Below are 14,168 nucleotides of genomic sequence, written 5' to 3'. Positions count from 1 at the left end.
AAGCGTAGACAGATGGTCAGAATTCTACACGAGGCGTAGATCATCGGGTGCCTGGAGGTTTTTCACGTTGCGTGCAGTTGTAGGTAAAAGGCATGTTAGAGACTCAGGCTACGGGTTGTTTTTCCCGCGGTCTACTGCGAAAAGGCATAGGGTTCCCATTCCCTAGAAAACACTGCTGTCACCTAGTTCGAATCAGAGATGACGATGCCCAACACTCTGCGCGGCTTCCTGAGCCCTGCGGTAACAACATCTCTACGGTGAAGATGACTGCCTGTGCCTTCAACGTCTCCGCTACTGGATGCTCCACAGTTCCTACGGCATATTGCAGCCTTCGTGTCGCAGTTTCACGAGCGGTCGCGGCCGGTACCACCAACACACTTTTTACCGACTCGAAATCGGGGTCAGTCTCAGTTCTGGCTAGCTGCAGCGTGGGGTGTCTGTACAGTGTACAGCACACGAACTCAGCGACTGGGGTATCCTTGACCGAAACCGACCACTGGGCTCCGTGAAAAACCGGTTGAACCACTCGTGTCTGTCGAACCCCAACTACACGCAGCCGTCCCGCATGCCCGTGAGCCTATCCTCGTCGCAAGAAGTACGCGTTTACTCCCTGCGTTCGCGCCACGGAGAAAGCGACGCCCCCGTGGTGACTCACTGCGGGTTTTGCATCATCTGCTGCTGGTAGTATCCCAAGTACTGTTGTTGGTAAGCGTGGAAGTACTGCATGTACTGCTGCTGCAGCGACGCTGGATCGTAGTAGTAACTCCCCTGCCCACTTCCCCGCGGAAACGCCATCCCAGGCATCCCGTACGCAGCATACATGTCGCCGGCCCCGTCGCCTCGGCTTCCTCCCCGGAGACGCCCGCGGCCAGCAGAAGCCGCGCCAGACCCCCCTGTGCCACGGCTCCCAGCTGCGGCAGAACTTCCTGTGGGTTGCATCCCGCGGAAAACCTCCCAACTTGCCGATCCTTCGGTGCATACGCCGGCTCGTCCGCGCTTCCGAGTGTCTGCAACTCCCGCTTGTCCGGGAGCGACCTGAGCATGCACCGCAACCAAATCCAGCGATTGTTTGAGAACCAAGCGTTTCTCTTTTTGGCGACGACCAATGAACTCCAACACTTTCAGATGCTTCGCATTGCACTCCACTGGCGCAGGCAATGCCAGGCACCGTCAGGAGAGGCGCCGCGCCACGCATAACCTTGCAACTCGCGAATCGAGGATCTGTGCACAGTCTTGAGGGAAAAAGTCTCTCAAAGAGATTCGCACCCAACAAAAAAGCTACCGTCGGTGCGCAGCCGCTGCCGCGAACTTAAGGCCGGCGAGACGACGCCCGCCGCAGGATCCAAACACAATGGTGTCTACAGACGACAGCGCAGCTCCGCTGAATTCTGAGCGCTCGGCCGCAGCACCCGAAAGACAGTTTCGAAGCTGACACGAAGCGACAAAGTGCAGCGCGCAACTCATAGAGCGCTTGCAGGTTCTCTGACACACCCTTTCTTCGTCCAACGCGGGACTCCACAGGTGACGCCCGTAGCAGGAGAGGGGGTTCGCGCGAAGACGAATGCAAGAAAACACGGAGAGACAGTCGAAAAGCAAAGAGCAAAGTGCACGAGCGCCAAACGTACTTTATGCCTTGCGTCAAAAGCTTGGCTGGCGTAGAAGAGTTCTGCAAACGTCGAGAGACACACAGCAAACAAGCGGCAGAACGGGGGTGAAGAGCCTAAACAGCGGGCTGCCGGTTTCGAGGAAGCAACCACCTGCGGCATCTCGCCAGCGCTCCGAACATCCGAATCCATCCTCGCACCGGCTTTCCAGACCTCGTTCCACTCTTCCTTTCTCTCCGGCCTCATCGACAGCTAGCCATCTACACGGACAGGAACACGGCTCGAGGCAGCGTCTCTGCCTAGGCTACCATCTCCTTAAACGGATGGCTCAAAACAGTCGAAGTTCAAGACAACAAATCCTGTCTCGCGGCGTAAGTGACTGCCTCGCCTACGTGGAGATAAATGTTCAGCTGTCCCTGAACTCGCCGAGACTTTCCTGCATGCATCGAAAAAAGCGACGGCAAGGAAAATCAAGACACGGAGGGACGCACCTCAACAACTCGAGTTCTGCCCACATCCCCAAAAAACATTTCCGAGACACGCACAACCCTACACTTTGGCACACATGATACCTTTCCCTCCTCTCTCCTCACAGTACGTTTCTTCTCTTTTTCGCCTTTATATATATGCATATACATATATATATATATATACATATATATGCATATATATATATATATCTTTATATATATGCATATACATATATATATATATACATATATATGCATAAATATATATACATATATATGCATATATATATATACATATATATGCATATATATATATATATATATGTATATGCATGTATATAAAGGCGAAAAAGAGAAGAAACGTATTCACGACCGACACAAGACCACCCAGTTGTGCGCGCGTGGGTACCGTTTCGCTCTGTCTCTCGCACCGTATAGCATGTCCGAACATAAATATACATTTATGCTACGCATGCATGGATTTAAAATGTATTCGCAGAATTTGACTAAACGGAGGTCGTCAGCTGCGGACAACCAGTTAACAAAGAGGGACGCAATCGTGACGAAAGATGGACAGAACGAACTGGCGTTTTCATAGGGAGGAAGGGGGCGCGGAAGAACTCACGCTGAGCGACTTACGGAGAGTGAAGCTTCGAGACAATCTTCCAGGAGCGTAGTCGCCGTCCTTTCTTTTCCTCAACCTTGAACCGGCGCAGGCGACGAGCTTTCTCGGTTAACTGAATCTCGCGCGGCGACAGCAGGCGCAGCACAGATGGCGACGAACGAAATGGGGAGGAAACTACGCGAGAGACGCGCCGCCTCTGCCATGCCCTTGCTGCCAACAGGCAAGCCAGCAAGACAGCGATCGCGAGGGAGGCAACACCAACAGAGCAGAAGAGAACGCGACGCGCGAGGAGAAGAGCGCCGGCAAGGAGCCGACGAAAGAAGGCAAGACAGGAAAGAGAAGAGAGGAAACCACGAAGAACGAGGAGACAGAGAAGAGAGAGGGGGAAGGCGAGACACAGAAGCAAGACTCGGAAGATGAGAGCGAGATATAGCGGAGAACACAAGAGGGCGGAGAAAGGAAAGAAGGCGGAGACGAAGGAGACAGAGGATGACGAGGAGATCAAGGAGACACGGGGCACCGGAAAGCAAGAGAAGAAGGGGAGCAAAAGAGGCACAGAGGACACAGAAGAGTGAGGAGCACTCGAAGAAAGAGGAGACAGCGGTACGCTTGCAGAGAAGTTCCCTTATCGACATGAGCCTTGCAGCGAGTGTCTGCTGTCTCGACATCTCCGACATAGAAGAGTCACACTCACGGCAATAAACGTTGCGAGAGGCGTCTGAGCAGGCAAGAGAGGAAAGACGAACGGCGGCTCATCCGAGAAGCCGACGGTGTCGGAGACATGGTCGAAGAGGTCGTCCAAGCTGGAAAAAAGAGACAAACAAAAAAAGGGAGACGACACACTCAAAAAGGGATTCTCTGCCGCCTGCCCAGACGTCCTTTCATTCTTCGTTAGAGCGCCTTCGCAAAAGTCTCTGCAATTCATGAACAGATGAACTCCACTTTCCACCTGCGCCACGGCCTCATCGATGGGCGCAAGGCCGACGCGTTCCTGCAAGGCATCAAGTTGCAGCTGCTCTGTCTACAGAATGTTCATGCCTGGCGCGAGAAAACGACAACGGCGCAACATACGCGACAGTCACTCGCACAGACGACGTCGGTGTCGGCGCGGGGGGTCGCTCGTCACTCACTTGCTCTCTCTTGGACAGTCGCTCTCACTCACATGCCTTCCAGGAACGACCGTCTCACGGTGTCCCGCGCAGAGACAGACTTACGTGAGACAGCTGGGGAAGTCTTCTGCATTGAAAGGACGCTCGAAGAAGAGGCAGAAGTACAGGCTAAACCACTCGACAGGCATGCGCCCTTCGTTTGCCTTCACAACTGCGAAAGAGAGACACAGACATGTGCGCAGGAAAGTAAAGAAAAAACCGAAGAAAGGTGACTCAACCACGCAACTTCGAGACAGACACCCACACACAGCCATCTGCGTCGGGTCATTTAAATACCGATGCATGCGTTGAATCCACACAGGGCAGAAATCGGTGAGACACGGACACCCACGGTCACAGACACGAGCACATACTTATACAGATGTATACACGAAGACAGATGCAGAAGCAACGCCGAGAAATGGAAATGATGAAATATATATATATATATATACATGTACCTGCATATACATATATATATATATATATATATGCATATGTGTATCTGAATGATTGTCTTCATCCGACGGCGGTGAATGTGGATGACTGTCTAGATACACTCGACGGGGTGTATGGACAACACAAGAGAACTTGGATCCGGACAACAAAGCCTTCAAGAGCTAAACCAGGCATCTGATTGGAAGTCGGCAAAGACTCGAGAGTGAAAGCACAAAGAACGTTGCGGCCGCGACCGCGACCGACAACCGACGCACTCGCGAGCGTCTCTCGCTCGTGCTACCGTGTCTTCGCCTTCATCTCATCCTATCTTCTTTTGTGGCTTCTTTGTTTGTCTCTTCGTCTTCCCCGCCTTCTTCGTTTTTCTTCCTCTGATGCGCGGCAACGGACCCTGGGCGAAAGCGTGGAGGAACATGTGAATTTCCACTCGTGCCTCCAAGAGCTTCCAGTCTTCCGATTCGAAGTGAATGAACAGAGGAAAGCGGCCGTCGCGCGGAACCTGCTGCGCATGCAACGGATAAAAAAACGGGCAAGCAGGGCCTTCATTGACGCAAAAAAGGAATTGTCTGCGCAAACATGTACAAATGCATATACATAAAAATACATATATATATATACATATATGTACACAAAAAGTAACTAGACACCGCTACGCATGAATCACACGAAAATATACGCAACAATATACGTAGACAAAACCTATATTTTAATACAAATAAATCTATATATATATATGCATGAATTAAAGATAATATATATATATATATATATATTCATATATATATATATATATGCATGTATGAGTACATATGAGTGAGTGTCCATCTCTCAATTTTCACTTTATCTGTGAAAGAGGGTGGTGCAGCCAGCATTTGAGAGAAAAGGTCTTGGTGGTTCTGTGAATTGTTGGGAGTTTGCATGCGCTGAATTGAGACTTTCTCGAGGGAAGAGGTCAAAGGAAGTTTATGGGTGTGAACACACGGATGAGAAGCCCATGCAGACTTTCTGCGAAGGCCTTTGCTTGAGAGCAGCATGCTTCCTTCTGTCCAAAAGTCCTCCTTGTTGTCTATCCACGAACTTGACAACGCCGCAGATCTGTCTCTCTGCAAAGGCGTCTGTGCAGCTTCGTCATCCCTTTCTTTCTCTGTGTCGTTCTTTTCTCGCTGTTCGCCTCCATTCCTCGGTTCTCGTTTTCTCCCTCTCCTCCATTTTACCATCTCTGTGTCTCCCCCTGTCTTCCTCTCTTCATCCGTTGCCTTTCCTTTCTGTTCCCCGCCCACTGTTCTCTGCTTTTTCTTCTTCTTCTGCGTTGCTGTCTTTTCGTCCTGTCGGCTCCTTTCTTCGCCTCTGCTTCCACTCACCGCGTTTCTCCCCTCCTCGCTCGGACGCCCGTGGGAGGGCGGGGCATGCGCGAGACCTGGCGCCTGGGGAGACGCGGCCTGTGCGAGCGCCGCGAATTTGTTAACATGTTCCATTTTCCTTTGATGTTCTCTCACGATGTCCTCCATCGACGCGCCGAGCGCCGCGGCGTCTTCGCCTCTCTCGAGAAAAGCGTCAGGCGCGAAAGAAGAAGCAGCGACGCCCTCGACCTGCTGGAGGAGAAACGCCTCCGCCGACGCCCCACTCTCCAGCTCTCTCTGACCTACAGCCGACGACGAAGCAGCAAGAGAAGAAGGCCGAGCAGCGGCAAAAGAAGAAAACGGAGACGGAGAACAGAGCAGGGAGGTGGAGAACGGCGCCGCAGAATACGGAGAAGAAGCCTCGGAACCCACGGCAGCGACGGGCGGCACAGGCACCCAGGGACCTTCTGACAGGTGTGCCGGGAAACGACAGTCGACATTGGTCGAGTAAGACGCGATTTCATCTTCAGCTTTCTTCGTCACGAACTCCAGGCGCTCTGAAAAAGAAGATCCAGAGACGCGACTCGGCGAAGGCAGCAGAAGCGAGCCCTCTGGCTCCCCACCGAGCAGCGCGCCGTCTGCATGCTCTTCGACCTGCGCGGCCATTGCGGAGAAAGGACACAGGAGAAAGTCAGAACACAAAAACGCGACGGAAGCTCGTAGCCCACAAGAGGAAACGAAAGACGCGACAGCGAAGAAACTAGGAAACCACACGCAGACTCCCCGAGCCAGACATGCATGCGGGCGTTTTATAGCACTTGCCCTTATGGCAACAGACGTACGCATGCACATATATCGATCTACACCTCTCTGTTTGTATACGTATCTCTCTAAAGGGTTCTTCACGTCAATACATGCATGTCTCGCTGTCTCCATAACTGTACATAAATGTATGTATACATATATACATATATACATATATATATGTATACTTATGTACATGCCAGTACATACCTGTGAACCAGTCTATGTATGTGTACATATATATATATATATATATATATACATGTATATATATGTCTATATATGTCTATATATGTATATACATATATGTCTATGTATGTGTAGGTACGTATAAGTCCCGACAGGTGCGATGTCGGTGCATAGGTTGTTCTTGGTCTTTGAATTTTTTTTTCGTTCCACTCGAACTCCGTTGGCTGCGGTGGGCGACGTGTGTTTCGAGTCGACTGCATTTCTCCCGCGAAGCAGCTTGTCCCCGTTTTCTCCGCTTCTGTGCTCGGGAGGTTCGCCGCCGCCTTCTCGCCGAGTGGGTCCCGGTGCAGCTGTTCCTTTTCTTACGGATCTCAGCGCTTGCAGGAGCTTGTTCACGGAACTGTTGCCGGCGTCGCCGCCGTCTCTCATCACTTGCGCCAGATCTGCGAATCCAAAGTCGAAGTCCGGAGGCAGAACAGTCGACTCCGCGCCCACATGGAGCAGCGCCCGCGAAAAGCGCGCAGCCGTCGCGCGCTGGAACTCCTGCAGGGCCAAACATTTGTCCTCCCAGAGACCCAACTGCGCCTGAAGCAAGTCGGAGAGAAAAAGAAGGCGCTCCAGACACCGTGTACAGAGGACGCCTGCACATGAGGCCTGGTCTAGCGAGGACTCGCGCCCAGAGAAGAAGAGCGAAAAACACGCGCAGAGAAGAGACAGAAGCAGCGAGGAAAGAAGCCTAGACAGAAGAGAAAGTGAGAGGCGGGGAACAGGGAGAAGAGAAGCAGAGAGGAGGAGCACCAGTCAGGAAAGAAGAAACGGAGAGGGAACAGATGGGCAGACAGAACAGAGGAGGAACGATGAGAGAGGAGAGAGAAGACACGAGTGAAAGCCAGACAAAGACTGGACTTCGGTGGAACAAAGAAGAAACCGGACAGACAATTGCGGAAACGCGAGCATCACCGTTTCCTTCTTTTCTTCTTCCTTTTCTCGCCTGAAGGTTTCTCGGCTCCTCCCTCCTCTGCGCTGCACTTGCTTCCTGCTCTCTGTTTCTCCCTCCGCTCTCTGGGGAAACCTTCTCGCCTTCCTCCTCGACCCCCCTTGTTGCCGATCGTTTTCTCTCCTGCCTCCCTTGCAGGCCTTTCTTCTTCTCGTCTCCCGTCTTGACTCACCTTGAACCAAGGCGGTGGCTGCAGCTGTTCGCAGAGCCGGCGGTCGGCGACCTTCTGTCTCCACGCTCTGAAGCTCTTCTCCGCCTCCTCCACGCTCTCTCGCCACGCTACTTCGACCGCGAATCCCTCCTCGGCGCTGGGGAGCGAGAACGGTTCTGCGAGAAGGCGCATGCAACAGAGCGACAGCTGCAAACGCGACGACGGCTGCGCGCGGCGAGGACTGCGTTGAAAGAACGGCTCGAGCAAGGAATCGGAAAAGGGGATCTCGCTAAATAAAAGAATATGCAGAGACGGCAGAGATGGCGCACCCTTCGAGAACTACCTCAGAAGCGAACAGTGGCGACACAGGAGATCCCCCCTTGTGCCGTCAACAGAAGCAGCCGAGGCACTGGCCCTCGGAAACTGCGCGCCGTCCGAGAACAACAAGACGAGGTGAAATGGCGAGACTCAACCGACTTCTTGTGCAGGGCAACGAAGGCGAGAAAGGGTGAGACACAGCTGTTCCACCAACGAAGTACGGAGCAGAACCTCCCCACCTCCCCTCCGACTGTGTCCGGATGGAGCGAGAGGAGAAGCAAAAATGCAGAGGAACTCCGTCGACTTAGGCGAGAATAACGATACGCCGAGGGACGCAGCGGATACAAGGTCCAACAGAGAAACGCACATCTGGAAACTCGAAGCTTCTCTCGAGACTCGCGAAGAAGGTCACCACCGCAGGCATCGCGACAAATGCATCGAACCCACAAGAGAGCCCAGAGAACTTCTACACCGAAAGAAATCCGCATGCAGACAAGGACGCGTTTCTTCACGTTGAGGTATGCAGACGACCGACAACTCCCTCGCACGACACAGAGACGCGTCGAACGCTTGTTCAACCTGAACAAACCACGCAGCGCTTCCTACATATACACAAGGCAGAAAGGCTTCACCGAAAAGGCAAGTTCAAATCGGAAACGACGGCCGGTCCCTGGAACGACTACTTTTCTTCTCTCTTTTCCACGACATTCAGAGGCCTCTTGTGTTCCCTCACCCGGTTGACAGGAGAGACTCTGCAGAGGCACATCATCGACAAACGCGTTCGTCCACGGCTGCGTCGGCGAGAAGGTCGGCGAGAGTGGCTGCATGCGCGCCTCAGAGAATTCTTCTTCTAAACGTTCGAGGTCTTCACGCAGGCCGACACACAGAGACGAGTCTCCCGCGTCTTCTGCCTCCTCTGGAGAAAATGTCACACAGACCCCCTCCCCAAAAAAACCGGTTAAGGACGATCTCTGTCTCTCTCTCTCTCTCGCTGTAGCGACCTACCTCTCTTTCAACGCTCACACATCTACATATTTATGTTGTTTCTGCCCATCTGTCTCCTCTCTTCCTCTCGTTCTCCCTTTGCACCTATCGGGTGGCGACGTATGAGCTTTTAGCGCCCTCTCGCTTCTCCTCTCCTTCCTTCCACGTATCTATACCTCTCCCTCTCTATGAATGGATCTACGTACGCGTTCCTAAGACTGGAGTGCATGCATCTACTTTTATAAATATATATAAAAGTACATATACGTATAGATATAATTGGTTTTAGTGTCATTTTCTCTTTTTCTCCCTTTCTCTGTCGTGCGCCGCATCGTCAGGTCTCCGAGTGGAGCCATTCCCTCGAGGCAGAAGGTCCTTCCCCAGGCGAGCGGCAGTCGGAGACACCACTGGTCTCGCCGATTTTGCCGCTCTTCCAGCCGCCTCGACTTCAGCCTGTGACTCTGCTGTTTCTCGGTCGATACGCCGATTCACAGGCCACTGGGGTCGTTCCTTCGTACCTTGTCGTCTCCGAAGGCGGCGCAGCAGGCTTCGCAGGCGCGGCTGCTCGCGGTGGAGTTTCGCCTGCAGCTTCGCGGCGAACGGGAGCGGCGGTGGGCCTGCGACGAGAAGACACCGCCGTGAGAACCACGGGGACTCGAAGAGTCGAGCGATTTCGCGGCGGCGGCTCTCTAGCAGATTCCCGACGTCCACGACCAACACATCCCCGCGCCGAGAAGAAGCTGCGAGCAAGCTGCAAAATAGAAAAGACATACACGGACAGAGGAAAGCTGAAACGGAAGGAGCAGGAACGCACATCGAAAAGCAACAGGAGTCAACTTCGAAATCCAGCTTCTTCCGTTGCCACCACGGATCCACGGGTCCCAGAGCCGCCTGCTCGCCTGCCCGCCCCGGCATCCGTTCGTTGAGCTCCTTCTCCTCTTACAGAAGCTCCGACTTCAGACGCGGGAGATCGTCGAGCGCCGGAATGCCTGTGCATAGGCTAACCGGCTCGGCGACGCTGTCGGGATCTGAGCCGCCTCGCCAGCTCCAGGAGTCTCCGCCGCAAAAAGGCCTCTCGCCTCCGACCGCGGTCGGAGCCGCGGCGCCGCGCCGCAGGCGCCCGAGGGCCCGGACGGTCTCGGCGGCGAGCCCAGCGGCGGTCCAGGTGTCTCCGGAGTCGGCGCTGTCAGGGCGCGAGCACGCAACGATTGTCTCTGCTTCTTCATCGTCGAAAAGCGCGTTTTTCGGAGCCTCTGCGCGGACTGAAAGGAGGATCCAGCGCGCCAGAGCTCGCGAGGAAATCTCGGTCAAGGGACGTCCGCGGCTCGTCTCTCTCTCGCGTTTCCAGGCGTCGACGAAGTCGAAGAGTCCGCAGCCAGGCGTCCCCACGCAGAGCGTCACTTCCGCGGAGAGAGGAGAGGCGCGCGGGTCTTCCGCCGGAGAAAAGAGAAGCTGGTGAGGCGACGGAGACACGAGCGCCGGCGCGTAGACGCTGTGCGCTTGCAGCATCGGACACCAAAAGGGCAAGGGAGAAAACGGCGGCCGAGATCCGAAATTCACAACAACACTGGCGGCGCCTCTGAAAACAAAACAGACGAAGCTCTCACGGAATTCAGACACACTCGAGCAAAACATAAATGCAGAAACCAATACCCACACACCTGCACATACATGGAAGTTCAAATGAATGCACATAGACATTGGCACAGAAAGGCATACACACACCTACGTATACATATATATATATATATATATATATATACAGATATATGTAGCTATATATCTACATATATATGTTTATGTACAGGTATTTATAGGTATATATAAATGTTTATCCACATGTATATGCATCGGCGTATGTATTTGTATGCATCGGCATTCGAGAAAATGTTCGTTTGTCTCAGTGTATGGAGGAGTAGGCGTCCAGGTGGAGATGTGAAAACCGCGTTTGGACGCAGTTTCGTTTACCTGACGTTGACGCACGGATAGAGGCACTGACCCTCACAAGCCTTGGGGAGTTTCAAGGCGCCGAGGAGCCTGGTGCCATTGAGGAAGAAGGATATCGACCAGCAGGAGCAGTTTGTGAGTTGTTCTCTTTCATGTGACTCTGTGGGGATGTGACTTGCGCCGTCGCATGCGTTTCGTTTCTCCCCACCTGACTCCGGGAGCGCGTCTGCTTTTCGCCGTCTTCTTCTCTTTCCTGGTCTCTTGCAAGTCTCTCCATCTGTCCATATGCATGGAAGAGACGTCTCCGAAACCGCCGCACCCTCTTCTGCTTTCTCCCCCGTTTCTCCTCTCTTCTCGCCCGCCTCTTCTCTTTTCTCTCTCTGCTCCGTTCCTAGGCGGCCGCCGCAGGCCGCACAACGTCCAGAAGAGGGGCATTCCTTTCGCATGTTGAGGACAACCGTGACAACGTCTCCGACCTCGAACTGCCAGGCCTTGACACCTCCTGCCTGCTCGCGCGACTCGGAGGCCGCGACGCCGAGGAAATCGACCGATTCCCCAGACGAGTGCTGCGTCAATTCGCCGCAGAAGTCCCCGCTGCCGGCGACAGACGAAGAGACTGGCAAGCAGCTCGGCTGCGACGCGGAAACGAGTGAAGAAGCGCCGAGAGAAGACGCCTCACTGGGGCTCCGCTCAAGACGCACGATTTCGCCTGCAGTGAAGCAGCCGCCCTCGGAGTCGACGCCGATACTGGTGGCGCTGTCCCCCAGAAAAAGACTGTCTTCCGCCCCACAGACGCCGACGCGTACTAGGCCGGACGCGAGAGACAAGGCCGCCACCGAATCTGCTGTCCTCTGACGAAGCCTCAGTCGCTCTTCCCCACTCACCACAATCGAAGAAGACGACGAAGAAGAAGAGGAAGAAGACGAGGAAGAAGACGAGGAAGACGAAGAGGAAGAAGAAGACGATGAAGACGAGGAAGACGGAGAGGGAGAGGAAGAAGACGAGGAAGAAGAGGAAGAAGACGAGGAAGACGAAGAGGAAGAAGAAGACGAAGAAGACGAGGAAGAAGAGGAAGAGGGCTCAATACTCTCTTGAGGCGGCAGTGGAGACGATTGGCTTTCATTTTGGAGTGCTTCGACAGACGGGAGTTCCGGAGCAAGCAGGCAACTGGTGTTGTGCTCAGGAGCTTCTAGCGGTCCTTGAGCGCCTTCGACATCGCCTGCTTTGGCCTGAGCAGAAGGCAGAGGAGCTTCGCGATTCAGACCCAGAATTTTGACTTCCCAGGCGAAACGACCTCCTTCGCAGACGCCGACTGACCCTCGCGCTCCAGCTAACAGGAGAGAAAGGCCGCTGCCATGAACTGTCGAGAGGACAGGGCAGGAAGGCAAGTCGCTGGCCTCCACATCGACGGCGAGAAACCTCTCAACGAAGTTGTCTCCGTCCACGGTGTCTGCTTCTTCGCCTCGCGTCTCTTCGTCTGCTGCTCTGACTGGCTGTCTCGCCGCGGCGTTGTCTTGCAGGTCTGCTTCGGCCGTCGCGTCTGCGCCGTGACCTCTGGAGTTCGCCGGCCTCTCGGCGCGCGCGGCCTCGGTGAGAGCGGCCTTCTTCCCGCGGCGCATGCAAAAGTCCAGCCATGGCTGCGGCGGCCGCTGGCCAGTCACGAGGTGTCTGAGCTGCGAGTCGAACTGCGAGAGCGAAGGTCCACCGCCAGATGCCAACGCGGCGTTCAGCGTCGCGTCGCGCTCCGTCAACGTGCAAGGCAGGAGTCGACGCACTCCTGCAAAAAACTCGGAAAAGAACCGCGAAGAATCCGGCGAGAAAGCAGAAGAGGAAGAAGAAGAGGAAGAAGAGGAAGAGGAAGAAGAGGAAGAAGAAGAGAGAGAAGAAAACCGCGCTTCCTCCGGGTGCGGCTTCTGGAGAGACTCAGGCTCGCCGACCCGGCAGTCGACGACGTGGATGGAGGTCAGAGGCAGCGGCCCGAAGAACTGCGGCACAAACCGAGACGGAGAAGAAGCAGAAGAAGCCGAAGAAGCAGAAGAAGAGGCGGCAGAGAGAGGCGCGCGCTCGTCGGCGAGCGAGGAGAGATGATCCATCGGCCGGGAGCTGTTGGGGGTGACAGTGAGGAAGGGAGTGGAGCCGGGCGCCGGCGGCAGGCCGGAAAATCCGAGGGCGCTCCCTGCTGGCGAAAACATCTTTTTCAGGAAGACACGAGCGAGAGGAAGGGAGAGAGAGGAAAGGCAAGAGGCCGAGAGAGGAGACGCGGACGCAAGAAAAAAGATGGTGAACAGAGGAGGGCCGCGAGGAGAACGAAGGAAGGAATGGAGAAGAAAGGACAGGAGAGAAGGCAGAAAAAGAGAGAGGAGAGAGAGCAGAGGAGAGAAGAAAGCAGAGGAGAACAAGAGGAGGGCGAGCGAGAAGAAACCAGAAGAGAAGAGACGGGAAAGGGGGAAGAAGAGAGAAGAGCGAGAAAAACAGACGCACGAGGAAAGATCGACGCGCGTCTTCGTCTCTGTGAAAGGGGAAGGACGAAGAAGCGTTGAGCTTGCGTCGCGTCTTCTCTCTTTTCTGCCTTGGCAGAATTCAGCAAAGCAGAAAAAGCGAAGGCATGTCGCGTCTACGACCGCACAAACACTCTCAAGCATCAAGGCCTCCAAATCTCTTGCCGATTCTCCTCAGCTCTGGTTCGCTCTCTCTTCTCCGTTTCCACCTCGCAGGCCAACGCGGCTTCGCACAACTTCGCTTCCTTCCACCTCCCTCTCGGTGTTTCGTCTCTCTTCCTGCTTTCGAGTTCTTTCTCAGATCCTTTCCTCACTGGACGTCTTCGCAGCTGTCTTTTCGGACCAAGACCTCTCCTTCCATCGCAGTGAGGAGGGTGCCGCCCGATCCACGAACAAGTGACTGGCGACAGATCTCCGCGCCGCAGAGAGAGGAGACGCCGAAAGAAAGAGGCAGAAGGAATTGCGGAGACTCTCTTAGAATATCCCTTGGGTCTTTCAGAGCGGCGACTTGAGTACCTTTCACAAAACCTTCTGCGCGAAAAAGCACAAGCGCCAGCTGTGCGCTGTCTAGGTGCACTGGCGTCGGCGTAAATTCGGAGGCCCGCGAAAAAAAAACAGAGTGCGAAAGGAAGGCTCG

At 54.3% G+C, this 14,168-nt stretch overlaps 1 protein-coding gene across 1 annotated transcript; it reads right to left on the bottom strand.

Annotated features, from left to right (window-relative positions):
- Positions 1-34: 34 nt before the first annotated feature.
- TGME49_293320 (hypothetical protein) lies at positions 35-13,997 on the bottom strand. Its single transcript, XM_018782186.1, has 14 exons — positions 11,055-13,997; positions 10,030-10,665; positions 9,605-9,837; positions 8,836-9,018; positions 7,806-7,960; positions 7,003-7,221; positions 5,665-6,297; positions 4,694-4,805; positions 3,914-4,019; positions 3,394-3,502; positions 2,714-2,811; positions 1,997-2,040; positions 1,626-1,666; positions 35-1,035 (listed from the first exon to the last, which is right to left on the bottom strand). Exons 1-14 carry the CDS (start codon positions 13,673-13,675, stop codon positions 652-654), a joined length of 5,574 nt encoding a protein of 1,857 aa, XP_018638628.1. The 5' UTR covers positions 13,676-13,997; the 3' UTR covers positions 35-651.
- Positions 13,998-14,168: the final 171 nt, after the last annotated feature.

Source organism: Toxoplasma gondii, chromosome Ia (genome assembly GCF_000006565.2).
Source record: "Toxoplasma gondii ME49 chromosome Ia, whole genome shotgun sequence".
In the NCBI taxonomy this organism is placed as follows: Eukaryota; Apicomplexa; class Conoidasida; order Eucoccidiorida; family Sarcocystidae; genus Toxoplasma; species Toxoplasma gondii.
Note: the sequence above shows the minus strand (reverse complement) of the source record. Positions and strands in the feature narration are given on the sequence as shown.